This window comes from Sus scrofa, chromosome 13 (assembly GCF_000003025.6).
Source record: "Sus scrofa isolate TJ Tabasco breed Duroc chromosome 13, Sscrofa11.1, whole genome shotgun sequence".
Classification (NCBI taxonomy): domain Eukaryota; kingdom Metazoa; phylum Chordata; class Mammalia; order Artiodactyla; family Suidae; genus Sus; species Sus scrofa.
Genome location: NC_010455.5, coordinates 90163894 through 90186139, shown reverse-complemented (window position 1 = coordinate 90186139; position 22246 = coordinate 90163894). Strand labels below are relative to the sequence as shown.

General features: G+C 39.4%; 2 protein-coding genes across 4 annotated transcripts in view; one reads left to right on the top strand and one right to left on the bottom strand.

The window, feature by feature from the left end:
* On the top strand, positions 162-8606 carry PFN2 (profilin 2). 2 transcript variants are annotated; one of them, XM_003358607.4, is made up of 3 exons: positions 162-2835; positions 4952-5144; positions 7244-8606. In XM_003358607.4, the coding sequence occupies exons 1-3, from the start codon at positions 2704-2706 to the stop codon at positions 7339-7341; spliced, it is 423 nt and encodes a 140-aa protein (XP_003358655.1). In that variant the 5' UTR covers positions 162-2703; the 3' UTR covers positions 7342-8606. The 2 variants fall into 2 exon arrangements, with proteins under 2 accessions (XP_003358655.1, XP_005654087.1); XM_005654030.3 differs by having other exon boundaries at positions 6917-8606.
* The window catches only part of RNF13 (ring finger protein 13), a 143942-nt gene continuing 129310 nt past the window's right edge, over positions 7615-22246 (bottom strand). The window contains exons 8-9 of one of the 2 annotated variants that reach the window (XM_013980793.2): positions 13332-13412; positions 7615-13045 (exon numbers count right to left, since the gene is read on the bottom strand). In XM_013980793.2, the coding sequence (XP_013836247.1) occupies positions 12681-13045; positions 13332-13412 (446 nt within the window). In that variant the 3' untranslated portion in view covers positions 7615-12680. The remainder of the gene's footprint in view (positions 13046-13331; positions 13413-22246) is intronic. The other variant, XM_003358608.5, reaches the window with a different exon arrangement.

Below are 22246 nucleotides of genomic sequence, written 5' to 3'. Positions count from 1 at the left end.
TGCATACAAACAGAAAATGAGGCAGCGTGGGCCTAAGCTGGCTGTAAAGAAAACAGGCACAGGATTCTTTTACTATAGTACTGAAAAGAGACAGACAGTAGAACTTCTTTGAATATATCATCTCAAAATGTAAACTGTAAAACCCAGTTAGTCTTTAACACAGATTTATTTTTCATTGTTGTTTAAAATTTACTGTATAACAAATAAAATTTATTGTATGCAATTGTGGAAAAGAACACTGTTGGAAAAGTGGAACAATAATTTAAAAATGTTATATTTTGAAAAATGATTATAGGAGCTCTAAACTCTAATGTTGGAGTTCCCATCATGGTACAGCGGAAACAAATCCAACTAGGAACCATGAGGATGAGGATTCGATACCTGGCCTCGCTCAGTGGGTTAAGGATCCAGCGTTGCCGTGAGCTGTGGTCTAGGTCGCAGTGGAGCTCAGATCCGGCGTGGCTGTGGCTGTGGCGTAGGCTGGCGGCAACAGCTTCAATTAGTCCCCTAGCCTGGGAACCTCCATATGCCATGAGGGCATCCCTAAGAAGAGACAAAAAAGCAAAAAAAAAAAAAAAAAAAAAAAAAATTCTTATGTTTTACCCAGTGTTGTTGTTTTACCCAGTGTGTTTTAGAATGTTTTGAGATTTGAATATCCAGAACATCCAATTAGTGTAATCCTTTTGCTGTTTAAAGATAACAGTAAAAGAAACAATGGAATGCAGTTATTTGCATCTCTTTGCTATAGTCTAAAAATTAAATCCTAAAAACTTCAGAGTAGATTAATAAAAGTCAATTTCAAACTATCATCGTTTTTCTTTTCTCTCATTACCTTTACTATTTAAATTTATTGAATTATATGATGTGTACAAAGCACAAATCATAAGTGTGGAGCTTGACAAATTCTTACTATGACAATATTGTGTTATCAGCACACTGCTATTAACTTTTAAGTTGATAAACTGGTAATATTGAAGGATTAAAATCATCAACGACCACCACAAAAAAGTAGTAAACAAGAATGAGAGTGTAAATCAAGTGAGAGGCACACTTGCAAACACGGAACAATTTTTGACACATTTTAAAACAAATTTTCTGTAACATAAGAATATGAGAGAATTCATTGTCTCAATCTGAATGGAACCTCACTTGGGGGTTCTCTTACTGTGCTTCCCTTTCTGCAGGAGTTGTACCTTTCAAAGCAAACAGTAGGAAAAAAAAATACAAGCTTCAGAACCAATTAGATTGCTTAGCAACATTCGTCTTCTTAGTTACACCTGTTTAATCCTCCTGTCACAAGTTGTGACCTTACAGGATAATTTTATAAAGTTGAAAATCAACTTTTCAACGTTTTTAGACGCTCTTTCGCTGGTTTACAGGTCGTTTTGCTCATTTAAAATTGAAGTTGTGTAGGAAGTCTCCTAATTACTCTTCTAGTCATAGCGCCCAGAGGTTAATAAAGACCATTTGAGATTCTCAGAGACTCTACCCATGATTTCCCTTGTAAATAAAAGTCATTATCACATCTGGGTCCTGAAATTATTTTACCCGTCGAGAACGGAAATATGACCTGTTCATCCAGTAAACCCTTTCTTAGATTTTAAAGCTCTTTGCAACTCAGGGATGTCTTCGACCCATTAGTAACTTTCCCTGTTACCAACCAATAATTTACATAGGTTGCTATTTGTTTTGTTCGGAATTTACAAGCAATTCAGCCACACATGATTAGCAAAATTAAGAGGGTACTTTTTGTCAAAGAATCTACAGAATGAGAGACACCTGATACCCAAATTAGAAACGACGAAAGATCGTCAAAGCTCAGAAATGTTCCTCAAAGCCAGGAACATCCGCTCTGATTTCAGGTTGTCCGAGCGCGGCCGCTTGGCAGACTTAATGGCTGAGAGGCAGAGGAGTCCAGGGAAGAGGGTCCCTCTGGGGACACCTAACATAAGCGTGGGCGACCCGGCCACCAGCGGCCCCCATCACAAAGAGGAATAAACGCTCCGCATCCCGTCACCAGGGCAACTCTGAAATCCGACACCAAGGTTCAAGATTCCGCATCTCCGAGCCTCCGGACGCAGAACAGAGGCATTTCACGGTCCAATATCGGAGACTCCGAGGCGTCCCACACGCTGCTGTCTCTGAGGTGCTGACTGCCACGGAGGAGACGCCCTCTCCCCAGGCTCGGGGTCCTAGGCTTACACACCCGCAACGATCCCGGAAAACCCAGACCTTGCCGGTAGCACGTGGCAGCCGTGATTGTCCCGACGGTATCCCTCCGCGCCCCCCTCAGCCTCCCCCTCCCTTCCTGGGACCCTCCGAGTCAGGACGCCGCGGAAGGATCGCACGCACGTGCGCGCGCACGCCCCGCCGGGACCGCGGAGTGCTTAGGGAGCCGCGGTGAGAAGCAGTCTACGCTGCCGCCGGCACAGCAGCTCCGCAGCATCGTGCCGCTGGTTAGTTAGCCCCGCAGTTGCGGGCGGGCGGCCGGGTAGGGCGCGCTCCGCGGCTTGTCCCTCATCGCCGTCCCCGCGTCCTCCCTCCGCAGCTCCTCGGGGAGGGGGGCGGTCGGTGCCTGCGCAGAGCCGCCTCCTCCCCGCCCCCGCCCCGCCTCCCCCCGCGCCGCCGCCTGCGACCGCCGCCGCCGCCGCCGCTGCGCCTGCTGCTCCTCGCCGTCCCCGCTGCAGTGCGAAGGGCTCGAAGATGGCCGGTTGGCAGAGCTACGTGGATAACCTGATGTGCGATGGCTGCTGCCAGGAAGCCGCCATTGTCGGCTACTGCGACGCCAAATACGTCTGGGCAGCCACAGCTGGGGGCGTCTTCCAGAGCATTACGGTGAGGACCAGCGGCGGCCCGCGTTCCCATCCCCGGACCCGAAGGGGCCGGCCCTGGGGGCCGTAGCGCGGGGCCGAGCCATCGGGAGGGCCGCGCCGGCAGGTGTGCGAGGCGGCGGGTGCTGAGGATGCGGCTGCCGGGCGGGCTGAGAGGCCGAGGCCCGGGGACGCCCCCTCGCCTGGGCTGCACTGACAGGCGGGGGCGGCGGCCCGGCGTGCCCAGCGCCTGTCCGGGTGAGGCTGGGGGAGGGGGATACACACCAGCTGGGGTGGAGGTGCTTTTCCTCCCTCGTCCTGCTTCTTCGAGCCCCCTGGAAGCTCTGAGGTTTGCTTTGTACGTCCCAGGGTGGGTGCAGGGGCCGGGCCCGGGCTGGGGTCCTCGGGTGGCGGGGCCGCCCCTCTCCCCGCGGACAGCGCGCCACCCGCGCCGCGGGCTGTGGGAGGCGGCGGCCGCCCGGCCCCCGGGATCCTCGCAGCGACTTGGCGTAGGTTTGCCGGTGTCCAGGCCTCTGGGGCTTGCGAGAAATGTACGCCGACAACGTAGGTGGGTTGGTGAATCTCGACTTCAGCTCTGGCTCCATAGGATTTTTTTTTTTTTTTTTTAATTCTCCAAGATGGCGAACTGCCATTGATTTCTCTTCTCCTATGGAGATTCATCGATATACCGTTATCCCCAATTACGCAACATAGCTCTAAAAACGGGTGTGCTTGAAGTGGGCTTTCAGTAATCTGTGAAGACCGAGGGGCTACTTCAGTTCTCCAAGTCCCTCCCTCTTTAGTGATGGTAGTAAAGGAACTGATGCAGATTTGTGCTTCACGGTGCCTGATTTTCCTGTGACTTGATGGTTTGATTCGGTTTCCACATGTTTGGGAAATAATTGTCACTAAGCCCCCAGTGCTGCTTTATTGTTTTGCCCCTTTCAGCACAAGGCTTTTTCTAAAATTGTAACGATTATATCAAATATAGGACCATTCCCTTAATTTCTTAAGCTTCACGCCCCCTTCCTATCAAACGCCAAAATCCAGGCCCCCCTGTTATGGCTGCTACTAATTATTCTTGTACTTAACATGGTTTAAGATCTAACTGTGTAGAACTCAGTCCTTGATACAAGTCCTCTCAGGTTTTCTGAAACCACAGTGGACTACAATTCTTACAGAGAATTGGCATCTGGTGATCAACTTTTTTTCTGCAGTCCTCTTGTCTTTGTGTGTGAGTTCCCGCTGTCTGGCTGGGAAGATTGCGGGAGTGTGCTTGGAAATGGCTGGGGCCTGCTATGACTCTGCAGTTCTGATGGGGGCGACGCCTTCCTTCTTATTCAGAGAATGTTAGAATGCACGTTTTCTTCTTTCCGGTTCTGGTCGCTACCTCAGTTTCTTTCCCAATCTCCCTCCATTTTCTCTAGTCGTTTACCATTCCCTACTGTAGTGCTATGGACGGAATCCTCTTTGCATTTGTCCAGAAAGAAAACTGATTACTGGGGTGGGAGGGGAAGCCAAGTTAGAAAAAGGAGTAGCGGCTATAATAATAGAAAGGAGGGAAATATGAATTTGGGAATGCCCTTAAGTCTAGGGCTTGAAGTTCATAACGCGGGGAATATTTCAAGCTATTTGAAACAGAGAAGACATGAACAGATCTGTCAAACATGGGCTATATTTTAGAAGACTTTCAAACTTTAAATTTGATACAACATGACAAACATGACTGATGATGATAGACAAGCTTTTGTTGAAAGTTTTTAGGTGAATCTTTTACCATTACATAAGCACTTTAGGTGCCACCTGATTTGAAACAGTTTATAAATAACTCTTAAGTTTGCAGTTTATCCAGTGTCAGCTACCAACTAGAGATTCTTTGCATAGACTGGTCTTAGTTACCAGACTACACTCTTAACTGTGCAATCTAATTTTCTGATTGATATAAAACATGTCATCAGGTAGGATTAAGTCATATTTTTAGAAGAGACTGAAGCTTGATTTTACATTAGCGAAATGTGGATGTCTTGTAGTCCTAGTACAAACTTGGGAGTCTTTCCTGTTATATACCAAGGCCTGAAAGGAATTAACTACAACTTCTTTTTCTTTTCTTTTTCTTTTTTTTTCCTTTTGGTGGGGGGCAGCCAGTAGAAATAGATATGATTGTAGGAAAAGACCGGGAAGGTTTCTTTACCAATGGTTTGACTCTTGGCGCAAAGAAATGCTCAGTGATCAGAGATAGCCTATACGTGGACGGTGACTGCACAATGGACATCCGGACAAAGAGTCAAGGTGGGGAGCCAACATACAACGTTGCTGTCGGCAGAGCTGGTAGAGGTAAGCAAGGCACCCTTTTGGTTAAAAGTTGCACGCCACATTACAACTTATTAAGAGTTTCTTTAACATTTTGAATAAAGTGTTAGTCCATAATGGCTATTAAGGTGGTTTTTGTGAACTGCCCAGCACTGAAAGGGGCACTGCTTTAGATTTATTTACTCTGCAGCAGTTGCATATACAGCCTGACCTCTGAGATCCTGACTTTACTCTAAAACAGATTATTCATTCAGCTCTTTAGTTTCAACTTCAGTAAACTGGAAATCTAAATTTGTCTCTGCAACTGCTAGTTATCCAGATTGTTAAATTGTTCAAATTGGTTACTTTCGTTCCATTGGGTCTTTGACCTCTGGATCTCTTTCTTTCTTGACCACATTTTAGTCATTCACTATTCATCAGAAAAAAGGAAAAGTATTGGTTCATATTTCTGTTAGAAACATTGCTGAGGAAGAGAGAAATAATTAAACTGAGGGTTTTGGAGTAAGTTTTCCACTTACTAAAATATTTTCAAAGACTCTGTGTTTTTTATTTATTTTAAAAGTAGGAAATTATATTTTATTTATGTAAAATATAATCCTGGTCCAGAAATTCTGGTGTTTTTAAACTATTGTCAACATTACAGAAGTTCTTACTGTACTAAATAAGTCTCACTTATTTTTGAAAGAAACTTTTAAGATTGAGGTTTATTATGACATCTAATTGATTTACAAATATACTTAAATGTGTTGACCTGTGTAAATATTTTGTAAATAAAGATGGCTTGTGCAGCCTCGTATAGCAGACTTGGCACATCTGATCTTAAAACCAATACTACCATGTGAAGAAACTTGAAGCTCTTCTGAGCCATAATTTACTGCAGTGGTCCTAACCAACTCCCTGTGACTGAGGTTACTCTTATTCTGATGTGAATTGATGCTTTTATCAGCACTTCTCTATAGGAAAACTAGATGATGAAATAGACGAATCTCTAAAACATTAGCTGAGCTCAGATAAATGTTGCATCAACCATGTGAAATAAAACCAGAAAGCTTTCATACCGTACAGCACTACTGACATCTAGTGGCAGTGAGTGTAAAATCTGACCTACCTGCATATATGTGGGGGGATAGACCTTTGAACTGCATCATAGAAACTATTGTTGGAGATAGTAAACCTATTTTAGGATTTTAGATTCAATTGAAAACAAAGCACAATGAGGATATCATTAAGAACAAGCCTTTAGTACTTTTAATTTGGCCTTTTCTGAAGGGCATTGAAAATGCTATTTATTTATAATTTCGTCTTGGTTTTCCTCTGCAAGTAACAGACATATTTAGCTTCACTGGTGAGACTTAATAGTTTGTACTTAAGCAAGCAGTTAAATTTAGGGGGAATTTAATAAGTAAATAATCACCTAAGTTTTTTTTTTTTTCCGGTTTATTTTTGGGGGACCAGTCCTAACATGTATTTTTGTCATAGTAATAGAAGTTTTTTGCCTTATATAAAAGATAAATTAGCACTTTTTTTTCCCCTTCCAACTAGTGTAAAGATACTTTTTATAGAGCACTGAAGCTGCATTGATTGGACTTTGGAGATGCAGTGAATAGTGACAACGTTTTCAGTATGTTAGTAGTTTGAAAATTCTCCTTTTAGGAGACCTGGTTGACTTCAGTGCTTGGTTGTTCATGGAAAACTAACTTAATGTTAACTTATTAATCGGGGTTCTGTCTGCTAAAACTTATGTGACTTTCTTGATTAACACTTCTTTTGAAACACTTTTCTTCTTTCTCTTTCAGTCTTGGTCTTTGTAATGGGAAAAGAAGGGGTCCATGGAGGCGGATTGAATAAGAAGGCATACTCAATGGCAAAATACTTGAGAGACTCTGGGTTCTAGCTGCTAGGCAGACTGTTAAGTATTAGGGGAAAATTGCTCTTAAACTTTCCTAGCTGTAAGCTTGAGTCTTAATTCTGGAAATTTTATTAGCAATGCAGGGTGATGGGGTATGAACCTGTGTCTCCTTTGTATCCCTCTGTTGGTGGGGAAAGGTGTCTTTCTTTCTGCCCTCCCCTCCCTCCCTTAAATAATTCTGTTCACTTTTGTTTTGTTTCCTTATGTACTCCAGCATTGGTTATAGTCATGGGAAAGGAAGGTGTCCACGGAGGCACACTTAACAAGAAAGCATATGAACTCGCTTTATACCTGAGGAGGTCTGATGTGTAAGCAGCCTCTCCCCATCTACCTAGCAACTGTCTTCATCACCACCCCAATTATGGTCACAGTGCTACCAGTCTATAGATGGTAGCTAATTTTTCTTTACCTATTTTCTAATGTCACGATTCCTGTTTGCCCAATGGGTCATTTGTATGTTAACCACTGTATGTAACCAACCTTATCTGGCAACATAATTGCAGCACAATAATGATTTGCATGATACCTTGAAATTTGGGGGGAGGGGGCATGCCAAGTTGGGCATCACTTTGTCTTAGCAATTAATGGGATATTGATTACTAAAATAAGTTAATATTAAGCAAGGTGCCGGTTGTACAATCTCTAATTTGATCAATGTCTTTCAGCACTTTGAGCATTTACTTAGCTCATTTAGTCTTCCTTTTGTAGCGCATGGTTGGGAGGAAAAAGTGCATGCATCTTTCCTTCACTCTTTTTTTCCACCCCCTCTCTTCACACAGAGGTATTTGGTTTGCTTCCATCCTCTTTTATTGCAGTGCCTGGTTTATTTAACCAATTGATAACTCTTTTGATGAGCTATTGAGAGCTGCAGTAGTTTGCTTTTAGTATTGTTGTTGCACTTGAGTAGAGACAAACCTTTTTTCATAGTGTCTACAGGACATATGACAAGTGCAACTGCAAAACAAGAGCAAAAGGCACTTCCTCCCATGACCTTATAGCAACCATACTGATTGAATCCCCAGGGACATTCCATCATTGCAATAGCTCAGATTTTTATTCCTGTCTTTTTCTTTGCACACCAGCTCTACTCTTTAGTAAAATTGTAAAAGGCTGCCATTATGGACATTAGGTATCCCAACATAACCATCTGGAGTGTGTCCAGTTTGTTCTTCATAGGACCAATTTTTATTTGCAGCTTGAGTTTTTATATGAAGTTGCATTATTGTGGACTTGGCTGTCTTGTGATGAATTTTTTTTTCATATGTATCCTGTGCCATACTATTGTTAAAATGAACTGTTGCTATTGTGAGATGGATTTTAACTGACCTATTAAAGGTTTCTTTCGAATGGCACTACTTTAGGGACATTCTAGTATTTGCTTCTATTGTTTGGGCCTTGTGGATAATGTACAGATTTAAAAACAAATCTTGTTGCTGATTTGTCCATTTCTTTCCCTGCACTTTGTTACATCTGGGATACAGTCTAACTCATCTGATTTAATATGCATTTAAAAAAATGCCATAACTATTAAACACCTTGTTTACAGACAGATGAAATAAATTTATTCCAACCAAATACTCTGGACTCCTGTTGTTTATATAAATTGTTAGCTTACTGTTACCATTGATTTTTGATACAGTGGGAATATATATACTCTGCTGTAAACATAAAACCTTAAAAATCCAGCTACTGGTGTATCTGTTTCTTATAGTATTTATTATAAGTAAAATTAGTGCCTGGGAATTTTAAATTAGGCTTGGCTGTTAAAAATGGCTTATAGTCATTTTAGGCTCATCTTTAGGTTTATGAGGTGAAAATTGACTTCTCCACTAGAAATTAAATATTTTTCTCCTGTTGCTGGTCTCTTGGTGGGAAATGGTGAGCAGTATGGGGCCCAGTACCAAGAAGGATTTCTGCATTGTGGATTCTTCTGTGTTGAACTGTCAAATGACTTGTTTTGATTTGGAGGCGATATTGGTAGACTGAAGTCAGCCATCTGGGACTCTCTCACAAGAGAAAAGACATTCCTTAGACAGCGTGAGAGATAACTGGGATGTTTTGCAGTTTCTGGCTTTGGAGTGACATGTTAACCATGACTATGTAATAATCGAGTTTAATCCCAGAGGTCACATATTCCCTGAAATGTACTGAAGTTTAGTAAATATGTTTAGTACTATTTAGAAAAATCATGAACTGTCAAGCAGAAGCTCCAAGTTCAAAAGTTGGGTCTAAGCAGTACTGGGGAGCTGGTTATAATGCAGATTCTGGGCTCTGGAGTTCTACACTGGAGATGAAAATTCCAGATGTCCCTTTAGAAACAATCACTAGGTTGGTCTCATTCATTTTTAGTGGACTGTATTTGGTGCTACCCTTTGAAGAAAGTGGGTTAGGGGATGGGAGTCACTCTCTTTGCCTCACTAACTAAAATTTCTTTCTTTGACAGTGTTGTCAGTTCTGAATTTGATTGTTCATACAGGGATGTAAAGGTATGGAAGATATGGAATTTGGGGCTACTGTGATAATCAGGCATTCCTTAGTATTGTAAAACAATAGTAAATACTTCTTGACCTGTTAAAATCCCTGTTAGGAACAAAAAGTCAAATGAAAATTTGGTGGCTGTGTTGTGATGATTTATGATTTTATGGCAACTAATTAGAAAGCAGTGACGAGACTTGGGAGAAACCCTTATTGAATAAACCTATAAATAGGTGAAGGGATATGTATATAATATGCTGGAGGTGTAAGTAGGGCAGTAGAAGACAGCTGAGGGCACATGTATCACTAAAATAATGAATTAAACTGGTCGGTGGCCCCTTTCCCACAATTTGATTAGAAAAACACTTATGAAAACATATACCTGTGTTTTTGTTTTGTACTTAGTTCTAGGAATTTAACCTAAGGAAATGGAGCTATACAGATTTGCAGAGCAGAATGTCACTTCCACAGTATTAATCAGAATAACTAAACTTGGAAAACTACAAGATTTAACTTTCAGGGTTATGGGTTGAATAAATGACCATATGCACGTCCAGAAGATAAAACTCTCATTGAATTACATAAGAAAATGCTCCCCAATAAATATGAATATGTAAATAGTATAAATACAGTATATATCTTACATATGTATTTATGAAGGCAAGATATAAAGGTAAATTTTTCTTTGGGGTAAGTTTCCAGATGACTATACTTTTACAATCAGAAATTTAAATTAGGAAGATTTTTTAATAGAAATGGACTTCAATTTTACTCCGTGTCCTATTAAAAAAAAGCTGTAGAGTTATACCATAGAGAAATTATAAAAGATTTCAAATGACTATTAGAATTAATAACAATCCTAGATAGTGCTGTTGTTAAGTATATGTATTTTTAACAACTAAAAGTAACAATCTGAACTTTCAAAAAATAAATACTTTTGCCTGATTAAAAACTCCTAACTTAAATTTGAAGGAACCAAGTCCTTGATCTAAACTGTGGATTAAGGATTGAGGGAATACGACATCAAATACACATTACAGTTACTTTTAACTTTTTCCCTTTAAAAAAATTTTGTATTTTAGGTATGATGTTTTTATTATCTACTTTAACAGTTATAAAAGCCATTACTTGTTGTATATTTATTGCCAAGAACTGAGCTCAGTGTTTTGTCCTCACCCCCCTGCCCCTAGGATAAATGAAATTACACCAATGACAAACAGGTTTAGAAAAGTTAGACTTACAAAAGTCAAATTCCATAGCTTTGCTTAACTACCATTATAAGCTGATCTTCTGTTTCTCAGGTCTGTACGTATTCCTATGGTGTGAGGTGGGAGTGGGAGAGTGATGAATTCAACCTTTTATTTTCTTAAGTGGAAATACCCATTTTTTTGTTGTTGCTTAAAGGAATTTTTTAAAAAACCACTTCAGAAAAGTGAAATTTCCCCAAATGGTATTTTTTTTTTTTTTTTTGCCTTTTCTAGGGCCACGCACGTGGCATATGGAGGTTCCCAGGCTAGGGGTCTAATTGGAGCTGTAGCCACCGGCCTATACCACAGTCACAGCAACGTGGGATCCGAGCCACATCTGTGACCTACACCACAGCTCACGGCAATGCTGGATCTTTAATCCACTGATCAAGGCCAGGGATCGAACCTGCAACCTCATGGTTCCTAGTCAGATTCGTTAACCACTGGGCCACGACGGGAACTCCTGGTGTTCTATTTCTTTTAAATAGCTGCTTTTTTTTTTTCTTTTTACAACAAAAGGTTAATATATCTAGTATGCTTTACTATTTTCTAATATGCTTCTGTTTACTAACAATTTCCCATCAATACATATAGGTCCAAGATATTTATCCTTTCAAGACAATACAGCAGTCTAAGGATTTACCATAATTCCAAGAAGGTACCATAATGTTCACTATTATTGGAATGATTTGTGCTGCAGTTTTAACTTTTGGGGGGATTACCTAATAGCTTGTGAGCAGTCAGTTCCTTTGTATAAAATCCTAAGGTGATGTGTTTTATCTAAATTGCTTTCATCATCATACCTTTAAAAAGCACTGGGCATATAAAGATAAGGTTAATATGGTTAATACTATAGCAGAACAAATATTTGCCAGTTCTTAAAGTGGAAAATGTGTTTATTAACATTCAAACTCCCTTCATACAAGGCCATATAAAAATTCTTAGCATTTCGATTATACATAAAGTCTATATTTTCTACATAGTTACAATAATGTATAATTTAGCTTTTCATAATACATTGTTTAAATACATCATTAGTTCTGTTAAACATAAGCAGTATTTTCAAATCAATACTTGAACAGTTTCCTCTGTACATAGTTTAGCAGGGCTTATTAGCATAAGATGCTCTTTATTAAGAGGTATATGATCTGAGTATTAACAATTGCCAAAGTATAGTATTTTTACACAGCATCTTTTTGCTTTGATCACAACACAAAATCTTTTAGGATACTGAAGTTCAGTTAAGTCCAGAGACATTACTTTAGCTGATGAATCAAATTCATACATAACACTATAGTAGTAAAAACCTTAAAAAAAAAAAAAAAAAAAAAACCTTTTGAAATCTGCCCTAGTACACACCATTCCTATCAAGATAAGACTGCTTGGAAATAGGAAAAAGACAGCTTTGAGTTTCCTTCTGGTTCTGATAGGAAGAAAAATGCTAAATTACCTTGTTACTTCTCACTAATGATGGCAATTTTGGGAAATACCAGAACAAGCCTATTCCAGCTCAACCACTCTAGGTAACTTTATGGGGATGGGAGTTGGCCTGTTAGTTCATGCTAGGTGGTCACAGCACTGGCCTTGTGTATAAAAACATGAAACACTTGCATACTGTGATGTAGGTCTTAATTGCAAGCTATACTGAGGAATTTTTTTTTTTTAATGTTTTGGCTATATTCATTCCAAAAGAAGAGTTGATTTGATGCTTGAGTTACAGCACCAGTCTATTATTAGTTATCAGTGAAATGAAGTACACTCCTGCAGATAAATACCAGATGAAAAAAAACTGTTTCAGTAATCTGATTAAACTGTAGAATACTAGAAAATAAGTTATTTCTACAGAAATCTCTGAAGGGAGCAAAAAAATCAAACTATATGCCTAAATAAACACCTTAAAGGGAAATAAAACCCAATACCCTCTGAAGGTCAAACAGTATTTGCTATGTTGTAATCCCGTTCACCATTAGGCTGCAGCTGGACCACAACACTATGTTCATTGATTTCATTTTCTGCGTCACTACTGTCGGTATCTTCATTGTCATCTTCCTCATAGTCTGAAGATTCTGTCATGTTCGGATGTGAGCGGGATTCAGACAAAGCCCCAAATGACTGGGTGCTGACAGAAGCCAAAGGTCTAAGTAAAGGGGTGTGTTCTGACACTTCATTTTCTTCTTGACTACTATCTGTGTCAGAGTCTGAATCACCTTGAGAAGGTACAACTTTTTGCTTGCAGACCGGACAGGTTTTTTTGGTTTTAGTTAGCCAAGGATCTACACACTTGCAATGATAAGCTGTTGAAGCAAAATATATATCTTTTAGGTAGTATATGGTGGTGGAGAACAGTATTTTTAATCTCTTGCCATGTTTATTCATGATTTTCTAATGATACACATCATATAGGGACAAGAGAAGAAGAGTTTGTAAATTTTTATAAATACATCTCCATCCTTTAATGAGACCACTAATAAGTACAGGGCCTGGCTTACGATGTGCTAATAACTATTTTCTGTCTCTCTAATGCTGAACGTTGAAGTATAAATTATACATAAATTCAAAGCAGTATGTAATTATTCATACCATGGGAACAGGGAAGGATTCTGAGCTTGTCTCCATCTTCATATTCATCCAAACAAATGGCACATACATCATACTCATCTCCTATGATAGAAAATAGTGAATAAAAATTAAAACATAAAGGGAAGTATTCATAACTTTTCAAACTTTTCAGGTTCTTCCTCAGTTACTTTAAATGCCTTCTGATTTACCTATCTTTAAGTGATACTTTTTGTTTTCTCAGGTCAGGAAGCTGCTTCAAGTTTAGGAACCTAAAGTTTTAATTTTAAATAATTAGCCTTTTACCTAAAATAAGATATTAAAATGGATATCAAATTACTTTGATCACCTCTGCAATTTTTTATAGAATAATTCCATTTTTTGTAACTATTCAAATGCTAGTTTTGAAATAATTTATGCCAAAGATCATAAGATTTCACTATTTAGATTTTTCGAGGTCTCTTGAGTCATTTAAGTAAAAATGGAAATTGTTCGAACATACTCAAATTTTTAAAACTATATTAGTGAATAAAAACATTTGGAATGAGACATACTGAGCTTCAGATCTCCTCCAGCATTTACTAGTTCTGTGGTGCTTGGCAAGTTGTTTTAGCCTTTGACACCTAGTTCTTTTATTGGTAGAAAGATTCTATCTACCTCGGAGTTGTGAGGATAAAATGAGATAAAGGGCCATGCATGTAGGTATTCATTAAATGGTGTTTGTCAATATCACTGCCTTTTTAATTACTTGTTGTTGAACTTATCACCTTTATAATTATGTAAGTTTATTAATTCATAGCCTTTTTGGAATTGAAATGTAGTTATAAATTTTTAAAGGAACTAGCACTTTTATATACAGCAGCTTTTTAAATGAGTTGCAGTGACTTTCTCTGTATTGGTAATAACCATTGTGACTGCTTGAATTCAGTGTTTCCATCAAATGTATATGTTAGGTTAGAAACTTACAAAAATGTCAGAGAACAAAAGACAGTTGAGGTCACTGCCTATACCACATATAGGGCAACCACACTGGGAGGCATGTCAGAAATAAAGCCATTGTGGGAGTTCCTGTTGTGGCGCAGCAGAAACAAATCTCACTAGTATCCATGAGGATGTGGGTTTCATCCTGGCCTTGCTTAGTGGGTCAGGGATCCCATGTTGCTGTGACTGTAGTGTAGGCCTGCAGCTGTAGCTCAGATTGGACCCCTAGCCTGGGAACTTCCATATGTCGCAGGTGCAGCCCTAAAAAAAGCACACACACCAAAAAAAGAAGAAATAAAGCCATTGTCTGGATAGGCTGGATGAACATAACACATGAAGAAAGAAATAACAGTTCTATTGAAACAACCCCTTTAACATCCTGTAGTCATTTAAAGTAGCATATTTAGGAGTCCTAAGTAAAAAGCTTTAATGAAAATAACAATTTTTGTTCAGTATCTTGAATTTGGTTACTATACATGCTATCACCTATCAAATACATTCTGTAACAAATAATGAAGAACTGTGTTTAGAACCTCACGTGGGGGAGTTCCCGTGGTGGCGCAGTGGTTAACGAATCCGACTAGGAACCGTGAGGTTGCGGGTTCGGTCCCTGCCCTTGCTCAGTGGGTTAACGATCCGGCGTTGCCGTGAGCTGTGGTGTAGGTTGCAGACGCGGCTCGGATCCCGCGTTGCTGTGGCTCTGGCGTAGGCCAGTGGCTACATCTCCGATTCGACCCCTAGCCTGGGAACCTCCATGTGCCTCGGGAGCGGCCCAAAGAAATAGCAAAAAGACAAAAAACAAACAAAACTATTACAATGCTAAAGGACTCCTACATATCTGTAATCATCTGTAATTACACAGTTGATCCAATTATCTGGACTTTGAGGACAGTTTAAATATATTAAGCAATTTAATCATGCTGCTCTCTCATACAAATCAAACTTTCAGTCTTACGACTTTGTGAAAATGCCCATTAAAAAAGATTTAGTTAATGTAACTGAATAGGACCAGACTGGTCCAAAGCTGTGCCACAGCTCTAAGCCTTATTTTATTAAGGTAGGGAAGTTATCTTGCATTATTCAAGTGGGCCCAATATAATCACAAGGGTCCCTGAGAGACTAAGGAGGCAGAAAAGTTCAGAATCAGGGAAAGACAGTGTTACTGGCTTTGAAGACTGAGGAAAGAGGGTCACAAGCCAAAGAACATGGTGGCCTCTAGAAGCTGGAAAAGATGAGGAAGTAGATTCTTGCCCCTAGAGCCTCCAGAAAAGAATGCAGCCCTGCTGAAATCTTGATTTTAGCTCGGTGAGACCTTTGGACTAACCTATGGCGCTGTAGGATAATAAATTTGTGTTGTTTTAAGCCATGGAAGTTTGTGGTAATTTGTCATCAAAGCAACAGATGAATATAAGTAGTATCTGGGTTAGCCTAAACATATGGAACATATGGAATGGGTGCTTTACTTTTGTAAATTATCTTGTTTCAAGCAGTAGGTTTATTTTGATCTTCCACAGATTAAGCCACTGCACTTACTTTAAAGATAACAGATCAAGATTCAAAGGTATAAAATTTGTGATCATGGACCAAGATTCAAAGGTATATAATTTGTGATCATGGACCAGGCTGGAGCCAGGTGCTCTGTAGAGAATTAACCCCCACTGCCTTGGACTTAAGATGAAATAGTAAAAATAAAGCATGTGTTAGAATGCCTGGGGTTCTCATCCTGATCACTTTACATATTGGCTCTGTAACCTCGTGCAAAACACCATTTTTTCGTTTTAGTACCCTCAAAGGCAAAATAAAACTATTAACATATCTATGTTTTAGGATTGTTGTGGATTAAAGGAGAATGCAAGTAGAGTACTTGACATAGTGTTTGGCATATACAGTACCTCTTAGCCCATCTCCATCCGATAAAACTGGCCCCATATGCATACTGGCTAGTAACATGGTATAGTGAAGGCAAGGAGGCCCTCCAACAGCCCCACGTTCTTCTGTTAGTGGCAAAAATCTAGTGGCAATGGTCAGAGAACCTGTTGGCTGTACTCAGAGTGATGATGTAATTTAAGTATTTAGCAGCCCTTGAACTGAGTGTTTCCTGCTGCAGCTGCAATGTTATCAAATGAGGTATGGGTGAGAAATCTAAAAGACTGGACAAACATTTATCATAAAAGCAAGAAGAAGAATCAATTTTTTGCTTCATTTAAAAATACATAAAACTAAAAATGGTCAGAATTTTCACTGTGGCTTAGTGGGTTAAGAACCCAATTAGTATCCATGAGGATGTGGGTTCGATTCCATGTGCAGCTTGGATGTGGTGTGGCTGTGGTGTAGGCTGGGAACTTCTATATGCTATGGAAGCTTGAATTCCACCCCTAGCCTGGAGGTTTCCATATGCTATGAGTGTGACACTAAAAAGACCCCCCCCCCCAAAAAAAAGGCAGAAAACATGACAACTTAGAAATCCAGTCTGTGGATTCATGTTCAAGGCAGTGGCCCAACATCATTGTTGAGTAGTTTTATATTGATGTTCAAGATAAGGCATTTATATGTATTTTTAAAAATAATTTATAACTCCAGATTTAAAAAACTAACCAATTTGTCCAGTGGTTCTGGTAGTATAAGAGGAGTATAGCAAGTGCTAATAAATGTTAGTTTTGTTACTATCAGCACCATTCTAGAAAGTTTTATGGCTTATTATAAACCAGTGGTTCTCAAGCGGGGACTGTTTTGCCTCCCAGGGACACTGGGTGATATTTGGAGACATTCTTGATTTTCACAACTGGGAGTTGGTGCTGTTGGCATCCAGTAGGCCAGGGATGGATTCCAGTAAACATCCTACAATGCTGTACACATCTCCTCAAAGAACTTTGCCATCTAAAATGCCAATAGTGATAAGGTTGAGAAAACCTAGTATAAAAACTTCTGGGAGAGTTCCTGCTGTGGCACAACAGGATCGATGGTGTCCCTGCAATGGCAGGCATGCAGGGGAGGTTATGAATCCAGCATTGCCACAACTGTGGCGTTAAGTTCCACCTGCAGCTGGGATCTGATCCCTGGCCCAGGGAACTTCCATATGCCACTGGTGCGGCCAAAAAAGGGTAAAAAAACAACAACAAAAAACCTAACACAGCTTTTGCTAATTCACTAGTGGATTGATGTTCAGAAGCTGCAGGAGGAGTGAGATTCATGTTTGTTCTGTGCAACAATATGGAAACGCTTCTATCTGGAATGTTACTCATGTTATTGTTACTTGAATAATGTTTCACAAAATTTTTGTGAGGACACTTGTAAAGTCTCATCAATCTAGGAATGTTATGTAATATATAGGTAGAACTTTTGATTTTCCCCTCTAAACCTATTCCTCCCTAGTTTTTCCCCAAAACCTTGGGTCATAAGGTACAGCAGAGCCATTGACCCTTCAGAATAGGAATCACACAGGACTGAAGGCAGCCACTGGCATTGGCATGAATGGATTATCAGGACTAGGCATATCCTTGATGCTTCTTTCCCTTAGAATTTACAGTCCTGTAAACTTTTATCTATAAAATATCCTCAATCTGTCCCCTTCTCTATCAATTAAGCTGGCCAGTTGCCTGGATTATTCTAAGAGCCTTTTCTGTTCCTGCCACCCCTTCCTGCCCCATGTAGTTTTTCTCCATAGCAGCCAGGGTGATTCTTCTTCTTTTTTTTTTTTTTTTTTTGGTCTTTTTAGGGCTATAACTGCAGCACATGCAAGTTCCCTGGTTAGGGGTCAAATCAGAGCTGCAGCTTACCGGTTTTTGCCACAGCCAAAGCAACATGCGATCTGAGCTACATCTGCGACCTACACCACAGCTCACAGCACACTGGATCCTTAACCCACTGAGGGAAGCCAGAGATGGAACCTGCATCCTCAAGGCTGAGCCACAATAGCAACTCCCTAGGGTAATTTTTTAAAAAACATCAATCACATCAGCCCCATTTCTGAACTCCTTGTCACAGTTTCATATGGCTCAATATCATCTGATACACAGATCACCCCCCTCGTCTCACACGAGTCTGCTCCCTTTCACTCATGCTTCAGCCACACTGGCCACTTTTGTCTTGAACAAACTAATATGAAAGGTTGGGGACCTACATTTAGCCATGTTACAGTAAACATCTGGACATAAAACTAAGTATAGAAAGATCGCTGTTTCAAAAGATAACTAAAAAACTGGTTTGTCATTGATGAAATGAAAAGACAACTACAGACTGGGGAAAAATATTTGCAAATGATACAGTTGATAAGGAGTTGATCTAAAATACATAAAAAGCTTATATAACTTAGCATCAAAATACAACACAATTAAAAAATGGGCAGAAGACTGGAATAGATGGTCTCTTTTTTTTTTTTTTTCCAGAAAAGGCACACAGATGACCAGCAGGCACATGAAAAAATGCTCAATATCACTAGTCAAATGCAAATGAAAACCCCAATGAGATATCACTGCACACCTGTCAGAATGGCTATCATCAAAAAGACCACAAGTAACAAATGCAAAGTTGCGAAGAAAAGAGAACCCTCTTATACTGTTAGTAGGACTGTAAATTGGTACAGCCACTGTGGAAAACAGTACAGAGGTCCCTCAAAAAACTGCAAATAGAACTTACCAAGTGATCCAGCAATTCCACTCCTGGGTGGGTGGGTGGGTGTGTGTGTATGAAGAAAACAGAAACACCAATTTGAAGAGTGTTGAAAAGATATATGCACCTCATGTTTGTGGCAGCATTATTTACAATAGCCAAGATATGGAAGCAACCTAAGTGTCCATCAACAAGTGAATGAATAAAGATGTGTGTGTATATACATATACAACAGAATATCACTTAAAAAAATCAAAGTCTGGAGTCCCCTGGTGACCTAGTGGTTAAGGATTCAGAATTGTCACTGCTGTGGCTTGGGTTTGATCCCTGGCTTGAAAACTTTGACATGCTGTGGGTGTGGCCAAAAAAAATTTTTGCTATTTGCAACAACATGGATGACTTGGAAGGATGCTTAGTGCACTAAGTCAAACGGAGTAAGACACTGTATGTTATCACTTACATGTGGAGCCTAAAAAAATTAACTTGTAAATGTAACAAAAATCCCCCAAACCAGACTCAGAGAACAAACTAGTGGTTACTGGTGGTGAGAGGTAAGGGGGAGGGACAAAATTGGGTGAAAGGATTAAAAAGTACAAACTACTAAGTATAAAATAAGCTCCAACACTGAGAATATAGCCAATATTTTATAACTAATGGAGAATAACACCTTTAAAACTTGAGTATACATCTGAAATTTATATTGTAAATCACTATACATCAAAAAAAGCTAGTTTTAAGTAAACTATTCAGTCTATATAAACTGATGCAAAGCTTAATTGTATTTTATGACAAACTAGCCTGCCTTAAGTCAACCAGAATAGATTTCCTCAAAGTAAAAGACTGAACATTCAGGCTAAAAACATACCATTTTCAAGAGAGAAAAGGACTTAATATACATTTTAAATAATCTGCACAGGGAAGATACACTATTGGATTAATGGGCTTCAAATAAAAAATTACTGTTCTTGTAAATGCTTTGCCACTTTCTCCCTGCTTTGCCAGTAAAGAAAATGGCAGCTCTTTCTAGCAAATAAAAATAAACGAGTCTCATTTTCTGTTTTCCTCTCCTCCATACCAGTTCCCAAGAAATCTGAACAAAAGACAACAGGATAAAATATTTTGTAAAAGAGATTTGCTTGAGAGTTCTAATACTTACTTTTAAGGTTAAGCAGTTAAACACAGTAATAAAAAATAAGCATGTTTTCATGAAATAAAATTAAAGCAAATAATTCCCCACTTTCATGTAATCTGCTATAAAATGTTATACCGCTTTTTTCTAATATCTGAAATAAAATCTTTCTCCTAAAATCTCAATGATTAAGATATTAAAGAAAAATATCTAGTAACTTAAAACTTCAAATATAAACATCCCCCCCACACACTTTTTTTGGTCATTTACATCTCAGGGATCTGGCTCCTTCGCAGTAATGGAGTAGGGGAGGCAGCTCCTATGGAAACAGCCTTAAATGCTTAGTTGGGGGACTACTAAGTGAAGACGTAAGGATTTTTCACCTGCTGTGAAACATGGTATGTGGTAACCAGTCCTTACGGTTGCAGACTTGGAGAAATGCATTAACTAAATGATACAGGAAACTCATGAAACCACAGTTTCAATTAAAGAGCTACTTTTGAGAACAATAGTAAGTAATGAAGAAATTTATAAGGAAGTTGGCTGCTTCCAAGGCAAGAAAATAACTAAAATGCCATTACTATTTTATATATGCTAAAAATGGCTAAATCAATATTTAAAACATTTAAATATTAATCAGAACAAACATTTCTGAATAAGTTGCAAAGATGAAAATCAATAAATCGGGAAGATTTAAGATGATCGTGTCCCCACAGTCTGGTAAATGTATGAGAGTGCCGACCAATCTTTACAGATGTTTTATTTTGGCCAGGGCCTCAAGTTGCTCATTTCTGTGGGTTTGATTACAGACCATGCCTATGGAAGATTTCCAAATGCCACAAATCCTTTTTGGTTTGTTGGCAAATGTTTCCAAAATATTACAGATTCTCCTAACATTAACATTTCTACTATATTCTAAACCTATAAGAGTTCTTTTAGGACTTAATTGTTTGGTGCTATGACTCACTGGAGGGATGAGTACCCACGGAATTATTCTGCACGTTCCTTCATTCTTTGAGTCATTTAATAGTTGCACCTAAAACTATGAAAAAAATTGCATGCATGGTCTAAATCATTATGCTGTATTGTCTTGCAGCATATGTATTAGGATCTCACATTTAAATAATCCCCTTTGATTCACAGTGTAAAAAGGGTAAGAGGTTAAGAAATCATCTTAAGCAGTCATTTATTAGAAACTAAAACATTTCTAATCTGTAAATAAATAAATAACCACAATATCGGAGTTCCCATTGTGGCTCAGTGGTTAACGAATCCAACTAAGAACCATGAGGTTGTGGGTACGATCCCTGGCCTTGCTCAGTGGATTAAGGATCCGGCATTGCCGTGAGCTGTGGTGTAGGTTACAGACTTGGTTCGGATCCCGCGTTGCTGTGGCTCTGGCATAGGCCAGCGCTACAACTCTGATTAGACCCCTAGCCTGGGAACCTCCATATGCCTCGGGAGTGGCCCTAGAAAAGGCAAAAAGACCAAAACAAAAAAAAAGTGAACAGCTTCAGGTACACCTGGGGTTTAAAGTGGAAAAGGCAATGGTCCTACATTATTTTTGCATAAAGGAGAATTCCTTCTAGATGACCTCTGCCTGTTGCCTAAACTGAGCTAGTTTTCATTATGACTCAATGTAGCAAAGGTGACTATAAAATTTCCTCCCAGAAAGTATATACAAGTTTGATAAGAAAATACGAAGATAGCAAAGGAAATATGAGCAAAGAACAAGACAGTTTACAAAGGCAGAAATATAAAGTTAATTTACTTCGTTAATGTAGAATATGATGAAATGAGTATTCCCATATACTGCTTGTAGACTTGAACCTTCAGGAATTTTTTTTCTCTTTTCTCAAAAACGTTCTTTCTCTTTGACATAGTGAGTTGAAGAGGACAGGATAAGTGCAGGTGGGGGTGGGGGTGGGAAGAGCAGGATGAGAGGAGAAGAACGAGAAGGTTTACAGCTAGGAGGCAATTTTCAAATACATGGTAGTGACTGAAGAGGAGAGAGAGAGTAGGGTAGTATTTACAAGTGAAATGTTTGGACTCAAAGAGCCCTGCTACTTACCCTTACCTAGCATTGCCCCCTCAGGTAATTTACCTGACTTTTCTGAGTCTCATTTTCTTTATCTATAAAATGGCCATTCATGACAATACTTTTCTAATTGTGCTGCTGAGAATTAAATGAGATAATCCATGCAAAATATGTAGTTTCCTT

Coding starts and splice junctions, on each gene's coding strand:
- PFN2 (XM_003358607.4), top strand. CDS start 2,704: ATGGCCGGTTGGCAGAGCTACGTGGATAACCTGATGTGCGATGGCTGC. Junction 2,836..4,951: donor GCGTCTTCCAGAGCATTACG/GTGAGGACCAGC, acceptor GGTGGGGGGCAG/CCAGTAGAAATAGATATGAT. Junction 5,145..7,243: donor TGTCGGCAGAGCTGGTAGAG/GTAAGCAAGGCA, acceptor TATGTACTCCAG/CATTGGTTATAGTCATGGGA.